The 13,408-nt window shown below is 44.1% G+C and overlaps 1 protein-coding gene across 6 annotated transcripts; it reads right to left on the bottom strand.

Annotated features, from left to right (window-relative positions):
- Positions 1-3,658: 3,658 nt before the first annotated feature.
- Positions 3,659-13,407, bottom strand: LOC107325031 (gametocyte-specific factor 1-like). 6 transcript variants are annotated; one of them, XM_015885504.1, is made up of 7 exons: positions 13,270-13,407; positions 8,804-8,895; positions 7,461-7,587; positions 6,452-6,538; positions 5,939-5,999; positions 5,005-5,093; positions 3,659-4,288 (listed from the first exon to the last, which is right to left on the bottom strand). In XM_015885504.1, coding segments are annotated over exons 1-7 (480 nt in total). In that variant the 5' UTR covers positions 13,292-13,407; the 3' UTR covers positions 3,659-4,286. The 6 variants fall into 6 exon arrangements, 4 of the variants coding, with proteins under 4 accessions (XP_015740990.1, XP_015740991.1, XP_015740992.1 ...); XM_015885505.1 differs by having other exon boundaries at positions 5,005-5,087; XM_015885506.1 differs by lacking the exon at positions 6,452-6,538.
- Between the last annotated feature and the right edge of the window lies 1 nt (position 13,408).

Below are 13,408 nucleotides of genomic sequence, written 5' to 3'. Positions count from 1 at the left end.
GAGAAAGCTGGAGAAAGGATGTTTTTCCTGGGCTTGTGTGATTCTGCTGTTGGAAAGCACGTGCTAAACTGTGCAAATTCTGCAACAGAAAAGAATCTGTGCCTAAAGGTAAATGCTACCTCTTCCCTCTTGAGTCACCCATCACAACTGCAGACACAAGCAACCATTTATATCCCAAATTTCCATACAGATTTCGAGTCAGACCAGTCCTGTTGCCATTAAGCTGGTAACTCAGACAGGGCAGAAATGGCTCAGCAGGCAGGGTGCAGCCATAAGAGTACTTACAGAGTATGTTTAACAGCACTTGTGTCACCACAAAACTCAAGCTGGTGGAAGAGTCATAGAATCATAGAATAGTAGGGACCTTCAGGATTACCTAGCTCCAATCCCCCTGCCTCCCTATAGGCAGGAATACCTCCCACGGGAATCAGGTTGCTCTTTGAACACCTGCAGGGAGGGGGCATTCAAAGCCTCACTAAACAACCTGCTCCAGTGTCTCACCTCCCTCATGGTGAACAATTTCTTCCTAATATCTAGCTTAAGTCTACTCTATTCCTGTTTAAAGACATTTTCCCTCATACTGTTGCTACATGTCCTTCTAAAACATCCCTCCCCAGCTTTCCTTTAGTCCCACTTCAGGTACAGGAAAGCTGCTATAAGATCCCCCCACAAAGCATTCTCCAGGTTGATGAGCCCCAGCTCTCTCAGCCTGTCTTATAGGGCTGTTGCTCCAGCCCTCTGATCATCTCCATGGTCCTCCTCTGGACCTGCTCCAGTAGCTCCATATCCTTCTTGTGCTTGGGAGCCCAAGAACTGGATGCAGTACTCCAGGTGGAGATACATGAGAGCAGAGGGGCAGAATCACCTCTCTTGCCCTGCTGGTTGCACTTCTCCTGCTGCAACCCAGGATATGATTGGCCTTCTGGACTGCAAGTACACACTGCCGGCTCATGTTGAGTCTTTCATCAGCTGACAGCCCCAAATCCTCCTCAGCATTGCTCTCAAGCCATTCTCCATCCAGCCTCCATCTATGCTTGGGATTGCCACAACCCAGGTGCAGAAACTTACACTTGGCCTTGCTCAACTTTATGAGGTTGGCATGGATGCAACTCTGAAGCCAGTTCACACCCCTCTGGATGGCATCCCTTCCTTCCACTGTGTCAACTTTACCACTCAGCTTGGCGTCATCTGCAAAGCTGCTAAGGGTGCACTCAATCCCACTGTCTGTGTTGCCTACAATGTTAAATGGCACCAGTCCCAACACCAATCCCTGAGGAATGCCTCTTGTCACCATTCTCCACTGGCTGAACACAAATCTCTGAGTGCAGCCATCCAGCCAATTCCTTATCCAGTGAATGGTCCATCCATCAAATTATTTTTTTCCAATTTTGTGACCAGGATGTTGTGCAGGACAGTGTCAAAACTTTGCACAAGTCTAAGTAGATGACATCAGTTGCTCTTCTTTTATCCACTGATGCTGTAACCAAAATAAAAGGCCATCAAGTTTGCCAAGCACACTTGACTCTTGGTGAACCCATGTTGGGCCTTCAGGAAGATCTGCTCCATGATCTTGCCAAGCACAGAGGTGAGACTGACTGGCCTGTTCTTTCCTGGATCTTTTTTCCTTCTTGGAAATGGGAGTTTTGTTTCCACTTTTTTTTGTTTCAGTGGGAACTTCACCAGACTGCCATGATCTTTCAAATATGATGGATAACAGCTTAGCAAATGCATCTGCATCAGATGGATCTCATCAAGTATCATGGACTTGTGCCACTTTCAGGTTCTTTAGATGGTCACAAATCTGATCTTCACTTAAAAGGGGTAAATCTTACTTCTCCCAGTTCTTACTTTTGCTTTCTGCAGCTTGGGCGGTGTGGCTAGAGCTCTTCTCAGTGAAGACTGAGGCAAAGAAGTCACTGAGCTCCTAAGCTTTCTCCATATCCCCTGCAACCAGGTTTCCAGTTAACTTCCTGAGAGGGCCCACATATTCCCTGGCCTACTTTTTATCACTGATACACCAGCAGAATTTTTTCTTGTTCCCCTTTACGTCCCTGAATAGATACAACTCTCTCTGGGTTTTTACCTTTCCTAACCTGATCCCTGGCTGTTTGGACAACTTCTTTGTAGTCTTCCCTGGTAATTTGTTCATACTTCCACTCCCTATAGACTTTCTTTTTGCACAGAATTAAGTGCAGGAGTTCCTTGTTGATCCATGGAAGCTCGTCATCCATGTCTTCATCCCTCTTTCTTGAGATGACTGCTTCTGGGCTTAGAGAAGATGGAACACTGACCAGCTTCTGACCAGCTTTCTCAGGCCTCTCTTTCCTCCAGTGCTTTATCCCATGTCACTCTGCCAAACACTTCCCTGAAGAAATCTGAGTCTTCTCTCCTGAAATCCAGATTAGCAAGCTTGCTATACACACCCTCTTTCATGCCCTAAGGATCTTGAACTTCTCCATGTCAGGGTCACTGCAGCCAAGGCTGCCCTTGAGCTTCGCATTACTCACAAGGCCCTGCTTGCTGGTGACAGCAGGGTCCAGCACAACATCTTTTCTCATGGGCTTCTGTACCACTTGGAAGAAAAAATTATCAACGCATTCCCGGAAGCTCTCTTGGATAGCTGGTGCCCTGCTGTCTTGTCCTTCCAACAGATATTCGGGTGGCTGAAGTCCCCCATGAGGACCATATTCTGTGAATGCAAAGCCACTCCTACCCGTTTATAGAAAGCCCCATCCACCCATCCTAGTTGTGTGGCCTATGGCAGACCCCCACTGTGACGTCTCCTTCCGCTGGCTTCTCTTTAATGCTAACCCATGAGCTCTGTCAGCTTCATCCTTCCTCAGGTGGAGCTCCATGGACTCCAGCTGGTCACTGACATAAAGGGCAATGGTCCCCACCTCTTCTCCCCTGCCTGTCTTTCCTTAAAAGTCTATATCCATATATTCCTATATTCCAGTCCTGAGAGCCACCCCAGCACATCTCAGTGATGCCTCATCAAGGTAAACAGTCAGAAACACTTCCTAGCAGGGGCTATTTCTTTATGTACCATCAGCTTCTCCTGTGAAAATGACACATCCAGCAGTGGCTAAAAAGGGGGGAAGACTCCAGCACTGGACAACCTGTCCATCACAAGAGAGACTGAGGATTTAACAAAGGCCTAAAGAGCTGCAACCACAGTGATAGTGACACGAAAGCCCTTGGCCCTGCCACTTCAGAATAGGTGTCATTTAACACACTTCTTAAATATTCCTTGCCCTGTGGTAAACACAAAATAATCAGAAAGAGCTTCATCCCAACAATCCATACTTAGATTTTAAATAATCTTAATGCTGGAGGTAAGGGAACCATGCTGTTTTATACCCTTACACAGCTAGTTAATCTTGCCTTCCCAAATCACTAGAGGGAGAGGGAAAATGACAGCTTTCCTGCTTGTTGTGGTTTAGGGTAAGGGAGTTACTGCACAAAGTACTGCCAGCCTTCCACCAAATGACAAATGAGCTCCTTTATCAAACAGAACACACATTAATGGGGATGAACTAGGGCATCTGTCTGTAAAATTACAGATGGCTTCCTGTGTAAATACCTGCTTACTCAACAGAACAAGAGTACAGCAAATACTACAGTTGCATTTTAGAAAGATAAAACAGATCCAAGGCCATGCGATTCAAAATCTTTTTATTATGAACTATCATTCTGAACAACAAGAGTATTAACAGAAGCAATCCTAATTTTGCACATTATGCTAGACAACATACATTATTTTACACTGGCAGTAATGCTAATGGTAAGAAGTCAGTATTTTTGAGGATCAACTTTTTCAAAACATCAGTGACATTAACTTTATTCTAGGCAAATACCTTGTGTTGTTTCTTACTTTTCTGTGCTTGTAATTTAGGTCTTATTTTGCACTTTGCATTCATTTTTTAGAAACATATTGTTTAATCCAAACAATTCCACAGTCCCAGATGTACTGATAGTGAATTAAAAGGAAAGAACTGTTACATTAGAGCTTTCAAACATGCTGTAAGCATTAGAAAACTTTTCTCTAAATAAGAACTGCAAAACCCCAATGGAAACTTGACAAGTACTTAAGCCTAGATTTCAGCTGTGTACGTGCATATTGTAAGGACTGCATAATTGCACGCTGTAAGGGTTGCATATTATAATTGCATGTTGTAAGGGGTTCACGGAGGATTTTCCATTACTGTATGAATTGAAGCACCATGCACCCACATGACGAAGTGACAGCTTATGGCTTGAAGATGCAATGACACGATCATGATGTTTTCTAGAAAGAATAAAACCCAGATTTATCCTTTGTGGACACAGTCAGATGCTGACAAGATAAAAAGCAGAAAGTGCATGCACAGAAATATACTTCTAGGTAAAGATCATTTGCATCAAACTACAGAATCACCAACCTTGGAAAAGACCTACAACATCATCCAGTCCAACCATCTTCCTATCATCAATAGTTCTCACTAAACCATGTCCTTCAACACAACATCCAAGCGTTCCTCGAACACCTCCAGGGCTGGTGACTCCACCACCTCCCAGGGCAGCCCATTCCACTGCCTGTCCACCCTTTCAGAGAAGTAGTATTTACTAACGTCCAGCCCCTGGCGCAGCTTGATCTTTATGCGGAGATGCAATAAGTCTCAGCCTCCTTCAAGGCCGAAGAAACTCCCACAACATACTTTATGTTTTGCTGGCTATTAAAGACCCTCAAATATGACTTCACTAACCACAGATCTTATGACTGCTGGTCATAAAATAAAAAAATATACAAAAAATAAAATAAAATATACAAAGGATGCTTCAGAGAAAGGATACAGAAGATAATCCAAACATCAGATTCCTTAGGAAAATTTCAAGAATAATATTATATAGTATCTCTCCTGTCCATGTAGTTGCCACAAAGAATTGCTAGCTATAGCCAGAAATTTTATTAGCTGTCACTGTCTACAGAAGTTACAGCACCCAAACCACATGCACTCTACTTACATTCTTTCCATGATGCAGTATATGGGAAGGACTCAGGAGCACGTACACTTGAAGGAAGGTAATTCTTCTGTCCAGAGGTGACACTGCAACTGAAAGAATTTAATTACTCCTCTTGACTAAAGTGCAAATTTATACACTTTAATAAAGTATGGACCAGAACAGGGACACAAGGAGATGGTACTTTGTCACCTGGCAGTGGTGACATTTAGAATATCTATATATGCTCTAAACACTAGAAAGTCTTCTGGAGATTGTTATGAGTGAAACTAGACAGCACTGTTGAAACCTTTTACGGGAGAACTATATCATGCTCGAGCCCATATATAACTGCAGGGCTGCCAGCTGGAAAACTGTTTCTGCACACTGTCTTAGACAAACCTTAAAACATAATTTAGCGAATCTGGTGCTGTAATCACACCTCATATACAGCCTGCAATAGCTATCTACTGTTGGCTCAATGATGCCAGGCAAGGCAGTTCCATCAAGTGCACAGCTGTCCACCACACTTCTTCATCTCAACCTATACTGTGATTACACTTTACAATGGGCAAGAGGCCATTTCTATTAACCCAAGGCCCTTATGCCAGCACATCTGCCAAGTACAGAGTGACAAGAGGTCACTCCTCCAAAGTGAGGCATCAGGCCACATTTCCAAGTCAACCTCTTGGCACATCTCTTATACATTGGCCAGATATCCAGCAGAACTGCACACTGGCCAGCCCCTCAGTGTCCTCATCTAAGGGCCAGTCAAAAGAAAGAAGGTAACAATGAACCAGCAGCATAAAAACATCCACTGTTAGTGTTTTCCCTCTTCCCTGGGTCTGTACACCAGCAAAGCCAGCAAATGTCCAGTAATCAAGGCTGGACTGGAAGTAGGCTGCAATATTTTTCTTTACAAAACACTGTTGTAACTTATGAAATATGCACTCCTTACCTGTTCATGCCAGAGTTGGTCATGCCCCAAACAAAAGGGGAATTTGGCTGCTCTAGCAACTCTGCAAAAGTAAACAGATGATGTGGCTCAGCACTAAGAAACTTTAGTAAGAAACAATTACATCAGATTGGGAGAGTCTTTGTCATTATTTTGACATGCTCAAGAGGGAATAGTAGTTGATCTTGGTAAGTGTTTGTTTCACTGTTATTTAATTGAGGAACATAAAAGTTATCATGCTTCCATTTTTATCATTGCAGAGAAGGTAGAATAGCTTTTATGGAAAAGGGTGGATGTTTGGAAATGTATCTCCAAGTCAATCACAGCAGGCATGCCTCCATGCCAAGAAAAGCCTGATAAGCCAAAAGATGAACATTTAACAGTAAAGAGCATAAGCAGAGTGTTGTACAAACAAAGCCTAAGTGAATGGCACCTTTGAACTCATGGTGTCCCAAGTAGGATGGAGGACAGAATCTGAAAGAAGGTCGTAGAGCGGAGGAGGAAGAAGTTCCCCACCTGTTTCCCAGTCTTCATCACATGGAGGCGCCTGCCATGTGCTTACAGCATTCACCTCATCTCTTTGTAAGCCAGAGGAACAACATGCTTCAGGAAGAGAGAAAAGATCAGTGACTGTAGTCTGTCCTGCTCCAGAAGTGTTAAGTACATTGGATCAAACTGCAAAATAGTTCTTCGCTTTACAGGAAACTCCATGTAATTCAAACAGGTAAGTTATGCCCAGGAGCCAAACGCTGATCTGATTTTTCAAAGAACAAGAGATGGCTGCATTCCCTGGGAGTTGGCAGCAAGAATGCTTAAGTGGAGAGGAAACCTGTTAACATGAATGCTGGCATGACTGTTAGCCTCACTGCAACTCTACAGAAGGTGGAAAGCTAACTGCTTTTTAGTGTGACAAAAGCTGAAGAGCCACTGCAGAGAACTGAAAAGACACTGTGTAGCACACTATGCCATTCTAAATAATCTGGGACAGAGCCACCTGTGCTGTCTCACTTGGGCAGGAGACAGGAATTTTAATGTTATGGCAGACAAAGCAAATCAATAACAGAAAACCCTGGAAGAGGAGCAGACCAACCTCTCAGTGGGAATAAATGACTCAGGTTGCCCCAGCTGCAGGGATTTTCACAGCATCTATTTGATGGAAATCTACTTTTCACCTGGCACCAGTACTCAAGCCTGAGTTACAGGAGATCATCTGTACTGTCCTTCTAGTAAGCAAAACATCACAGCTCCTGGCAGTGGTATGTCAATATGCAGTCTTGGACACAACCATTTTGTTCAAAAAGCCTGGGAACAAAATACATGCAAGGCCTATCTTGCACATCTGCAGTGTTGTAATGAACCTATTCAATAAACTCAATCAAGTAAGACTCAGGTTTCTGAAGGCTGCTATGCCTTGCAAAACTACAGACATTAAATGACTCTTAGTTTTGTTTATCATATGAAGTATCTGAACAAACAGGAGACCTTCAGTCCCTAAGGTGAACCTGCATCTCAAAATCTCTCTTACCTATATCATACTCAATGAACACTTTGTCCCTGCACTTCGATATGTGATCAGCGAGGTCGGCTTGAGGAACTAGATGGCGAGCATTGAACGGGCATGTGGCCAATAACTTTGCAACTTCTGGGTGGCTCTGGAGAAGGAAAAACAAAAATCATGTGCCAGATCAACCAAGTTCACTTTTCCTTGTGTTTTCTACAGATTAGCAAGAGACAGTGATTTGGTGGGTGTCAACCCTGCCCACGGCAGGCAGGTTGGAACTATATGATCCTTCCAACTTGAGCCATTTTATGATTCTACAATAACTAATGATGTTGCTTTAAAAAAAGACTAAACAAGGAATGGTAAAATACCAGCCAGATACTTACTATGACCGCAAGATGAAGCTGTCTAACAGACTTATTTAAAACACAGTTCATTAGAAAAAAACAACAAAGAGATCTGATTCAAATGAAAGTCACCCTCAGACACAGCCTACAATTTGCTGCAATGCTGGCAATAGGGCCACATGGTTTAAAGCACGGATGAAGCTATTTCAAAAATAACAGGGAGGAGATGTTAGGTAAATCTAAACCATTCAGATATTTCAAAGCAAGTCAGCACACAGCCAGAGAAATTCATTAACTCTTTCAAAACACGTATTCGTAGAATCACAGATTATCCTCAGTTGGAAGGGACCCACAGGAATTATTAAGTTCAGCTCCTGGCACCATACAAGATTACCCAATATTCTGAGAACGGAACATTCACCCTACAGCTGCATCTACTGGAGCACACAGCACTGCTATACTGCTTTGAAAAAAATACATTTGATAACTTTACTGGTAAGCTGAAAGAGGAACAATTCTCAGCAGAAACCAATGCTCAGATAGTAGCATTTGATAGGTTAAGTAAAACAAACCTTGAGGGTACAGAGGAAAATAAAAGATGGAATGCTTCCTATTACACGATTTGTATTCAAATTATATATAATAGATGGAGAGGTAAAAAAAAACCCAAACAACTCTCTCCCATACATGCTGAAATCAGGATGTCTAGTTTCTGCACATATGCACATTAAATACCTATTAGCAACATTAAAAAAAAGCTATACAGCAGCACTTCTATCACTTAACAAACTGCAACATCCAACCACTTCTAATGAGACAGATGAGGTGCACATAACTCAGCCTGAATTTTCTCTTGAACTTTAATAATAATAATAAAAAAATAAATATATAAACACTAAATGGGATTATTTGTAAAAAACTTACTCAAGTCATCCAGACAACACAATGAGTGAGAATAAGCATGCTGTTTTTACACGCACACAACCCCCATCTGGTGCTTTGTTCAGCAATTCAACTTACCCTCCTGCACTTTACAAGATGATAGGGAAATCGACAGGCTCTGATTTGATGCTGCTTGTCATATGGACACTGTATTAATCTCTCTGGATCATCTAATAGAATTGAAGAACAGAGAGGAAAAAAAAAAAAAAGAACAACTATTAATAAAGACAAGATGTAACATCAGTAACAGTGAAGCAGAAAAGACACACCACCACATCAGGGACGTCATTTCAGGAAGTTAAAGGAGTTGTTCTTTCTTTGAAACTCATTGTTAAGGCAGATGCCTGCTTTGTGTAATGAAACAAATCAATCTGCAAGTTTGGGGTGACTGGGACATTGTCAAAAAAAAAAGAGGTCATCAGGTACAGTGCATAACAGCTTCTTAAGATGCCTTATTAGCTAGGTAACCACAGGTACTCAAAATTAAAAAGACAACAGTACTTCTCCAGCGATCTTAGATGAGACTCTCTGAGATGATGACACACCCTCCAGGGCCCTCAGGAACTTCTCAGCCAAGTCTTTTTTGATGAACGGCCAGATTTGCTGGAGGAAGGATTCCAGACAATTTAGTTTAATTTCTGAGGAAGCAGCATGCTTAATATAATGGAAGAGACTTTCAAGTGAAACTTCTCCCTAATCAAGGAGCTAAGAAGTTACCAAAACACCTAATACAGGCAATGAACAGGGAAGCATAAGTACATACTACTGCTGTTTAGCCTCTCTGCTGTCATCGTATCCTCTTCTCTCACACAATTGGTGTTCAGTTGTCTCAAGAGCCAGGTCAGGGAGCTGTTGTAGCCCACAGGCTGACAGCTTGTCAAGATGCTTTTCCCAAATCACACTGAGCTGACTTCATGTTCTGAGCCACTAGGAAAGAAGAACCTAATTCTTCTTTGCCAGCCAGCTGTGCAGCATTGCTTATGTCAGCACCTCACTGCCATTAGCACTTTAGGGTCATTACAAATGCTGAAAATCAAAGACTTCATCATTAAGATGCTCTGTCAAGCTTTATACTGGTTCAGATTTGCCTCAAATTATAGAATGGCTTGGGTAGGAAGCGACCTCAAAGAACATCTAGTTCCAACCTCTCTGCTGTGGGCTGGATGCTAACCACCACATCAGGTTGCCTCGGGGCCCATCCAGCCTGGCCTTAAACATCTCCAGGGATGGGGCATCCACACCTTCTCCGGGTAGTCTGTTCCAGCACCCAACCACTCTCTCAATGAAAAACTTCCCGACACCTCATCTAAATCTCCTTTCCTTTAGCTTTAAACAATTTCCCCTTGTCCTGTCACTACCTACCCATAGAGGCCCCAGATCTGGATGCAGTACTCCATACGGGGTCTCACAAGATCTGAGTGAAGGTGGACAATTACTCACCCGCTGTCACCTCCCCCATTGATGCAGCCCAGGATACTGTTGGCCTTTTGGGCTGCATGCACACACTGCTGGCTCATTCTAAGTTTTTTTCTGCTACCAGGATCCCTAAGTCCTTCTCTGCAGGGCTGCTCACAAGGAAATCCCCCAGTCTGTATATGCATCTGGGACTGCCCCAGCCCAGCACCTTACTCTTGGTGTTCTTGAACCTCATTAGGTTTACGTGGGCATTATCAGCACAAAGAAGAAAGCAAGGATGATTACCTGATGGAGAAGAAAGGGAGCCCTTACTACTACATCAAACAGCAACCACAAAAGTCACACAGCTGGACTGGCCAGGTAAAAAGATGCAGTTATTAATCCAAAGACTCCAGTAAACATGGGCTCTGGTTCATGGAAACCACGCAGAATGCCACTCTAGTAAGCACTGAGCTAATGGGATGCTCCTTGGCTCTGTTACTGCACAAGTCCAGTCTGAATAAAACCCATTAAGACCAATGTGGTATTAAGAAGCAGACATTCATTACAGAGATTATATACACACATGTGGATACTCAGTCAATTTCCACAAAGTACCCACCTAAAAATTGCTCATAACAGTCTCACAACATCAGGATAGGGAACCCATCACACAACAAAGCATGTCTGTGGCACCAGAAGCTCATGATCCCTTTTACCAGACATCCTCCATATATATACCCATACCTCAAGGGCTGTTTGCCCTAGAGCTCCTGAGACTGGCTCCGGAGCCCAGCCACTGGGCTGCACTCCCATCCTGCAGATAAAAAAAATGGAGAAGCTGCTTGCAGAATCCAAGCTTTTTCTTATGTTGTAGTATCTTTCCACTAGTCTGTACATCCACTGACAACTTATATTTTGATTGCAAAACAAAGCAATGAGGTGAGTGGTTTTGAACCCATCAATGTGGTGACAGGAAGCAGCAGGACACTAATTCAACTTGGCAGTAAAAGATGAGGTTTTTTTCCCTCACATATCACAGAATGACCCAGGTTGGAAGGGACCTCAAGGATCATGAAGCTCCAACCCCCTTGCTGGCAGGGCATCACCCCATCATATCACCCCAAGAGCAGGATGTAAAACCATGGCTTTAGCTCTCAGCTACCACTCACTCACCAGGACAGCATGGTGTGTGGCCCTGCTGCACCCCCACCCACCTTCCAGCTCCATCCTGCCACCTGCTTTCTGCAGATCTTTCAGGGCTAGGACACACTCTTCTCCCATGATTTCTGGACCCATTTTGGGCACTGATGATGAGGAGGGTCCATAATGGCATCACCTGAAGCACTGTGAAGTCAGGAAGTGTCACCAAAATCTGGGAATGAATCTCACCAGCCTGAATGCCAGGTTAGATAGCCAACAATACTTTATTGCAGTACTGGTGTACATGGGTTGCCCCATCTAATGTGCATACATAGGAGCCGAAGCACACAGATTGTATTACATTCAGCATGTCTGAATACTCATACAAAGTGCCCACCTGCTCCAAGAGTTGCTATACATATTAAAATCTCATACCACACACAGAAAAACCCTGTGTGCTGTCTAGGTTTCTAACACACTGATCTTGTTCTTGTTCCTATATCAGGCACATGTAACTCGTGGCAGTAGAGGACGGACCTTCCCACCACTATTCCATTACATTTGTTGCCATGTGACAGATGGCAGCGCAAATGCAAACTAACAAAATGGCACCTGACACGCACACGAAGCAAAGATGTGGAACAGAACTCCTCCATGCAGAAAAAATGTCACCCAATGACGTTCACACACACTTAAACGACATTAAAGGAGACCAAAAAGTGGATGTGAGCACAGTGAGGCAATGGCTGGTGCATTTCATAGAACCACAGAATCACCAAAGTTGGAAAGGATTTCCACCTAGTTCAATTGGCCACTTACTACCAATATTGTCCCACTAAATCATGTCCCTCAGTACAAAATCTAATATTTCTTGAACAGCACCAGGGATGGTGACTCCACCACCTCCCTGCGCAGCCCATTCCAGTGCCTGACCATTCTTTTAGAGAAGAAATTTTTCCTGAATCTCCTCTGGTGCAACTTGAGGCCATTCCATCTCATCCTACTGCTAGTTACACAGGAGAAGACACCAACCCCCACCTCACCACAACCTCCTTTCAAGAAGTTTTTGTCTAGACTAAACAATCCCAGTTCCCTGAGTCAACCACACAAGACTTGTGCTCTGGACCCCTCATAGCCCCACTGCCTTTCTCTGGACATGCTCCAGGACCTTGATGTGATTCTTGTAGTGAGGGGCTCAGAACAGAACACAGTACTTGAGTTGCTGCCTCACCAGAGCTGAGAATAGAGGAATCATTACTTACTTCTGTGCTCCTGCTGGCAACAGTACTTCTGATACAAGTGATGCAATTGGTGACGTGATTCTTTACACTGGAAGCAATGGTGAAAGCAACAGCGTGACACCTCTGTTGGCACAGTTTTGAGAAGCACAAATACACTGTTTTCTTTACTAGTGAAAATCCATAGCAAGTGGTGTTGACTATGTCAAAAATCAGGTTCTTTTTATAGCTGTGAACGTACCCTATTGAACAGCGTTATTGTGCTCTTCGTATCCACTGTGGTTTCCAAGGAAATAAATAAGAGGCAACACTTTTGGTGCAACCTATGTATATGTGGCCCAGGCAAAACAAAAGGCGGGCCACCAGGCACCCGTATTACCAATCCTAGCAGGGTAGTGCACCTCACAGCCTGCAGGATGCTGAGACTCTGCTCCTAAGCTCCTGCTGATGTTCCCAGCATCCCAAATGCTCTGAATTAACTGCAGCAACAATGCAATTCACGGGCACAAAACAATCGCATGCAGCAAGCATTAGAGAAGCTGCAGATCTCCCTCTGCTCGATTCCCAGTGTCAGCTTAGTCATACAGAAACAGAACCAGCCTGTAACACCCCCTCTCAGCTCGCAGCAGGCCCAGCTCTCTGCTTTGGGATTCCGGACGGGACAAGGAGGGGAAGGAGAGCAGAGCAGGGTAGGCCGGACCGGGCCCAGACTGCAGCACCAAGCGACCGCCTCTCCCTGCCACCCGCCGACCCCACCTCGAGCCTCACCCAAGTCATCCTCTGCTTCCATAGCGGTGAAAGGCTGCGGTACCGAGCGAAACGGAGCCGAATCGAACCACCCCTCCTCACGGCCTCGGCCTAAAGCGACCCGCCGCTCTGCCACGCTGCCGTGCTACCCACTCCGCGC

Source organism: Coturnix japonica, chromosome 27 (genome assembly GCF_001577835.2).
Source record: "Coturnix japonica isolate 7356 chromosome 27, Coturnix japonica 2.1, whole genome shotgun sequence".
Classification (NCBI taxonomy): Eukaryota; Metazoa; Chordata; class Aves; order Galliformes; family Phasianidae; genus Coturnix; species Coturnix japonica.
This window is presented reverse-complemented; position numbering and strand designations above follow the sequence as displayed.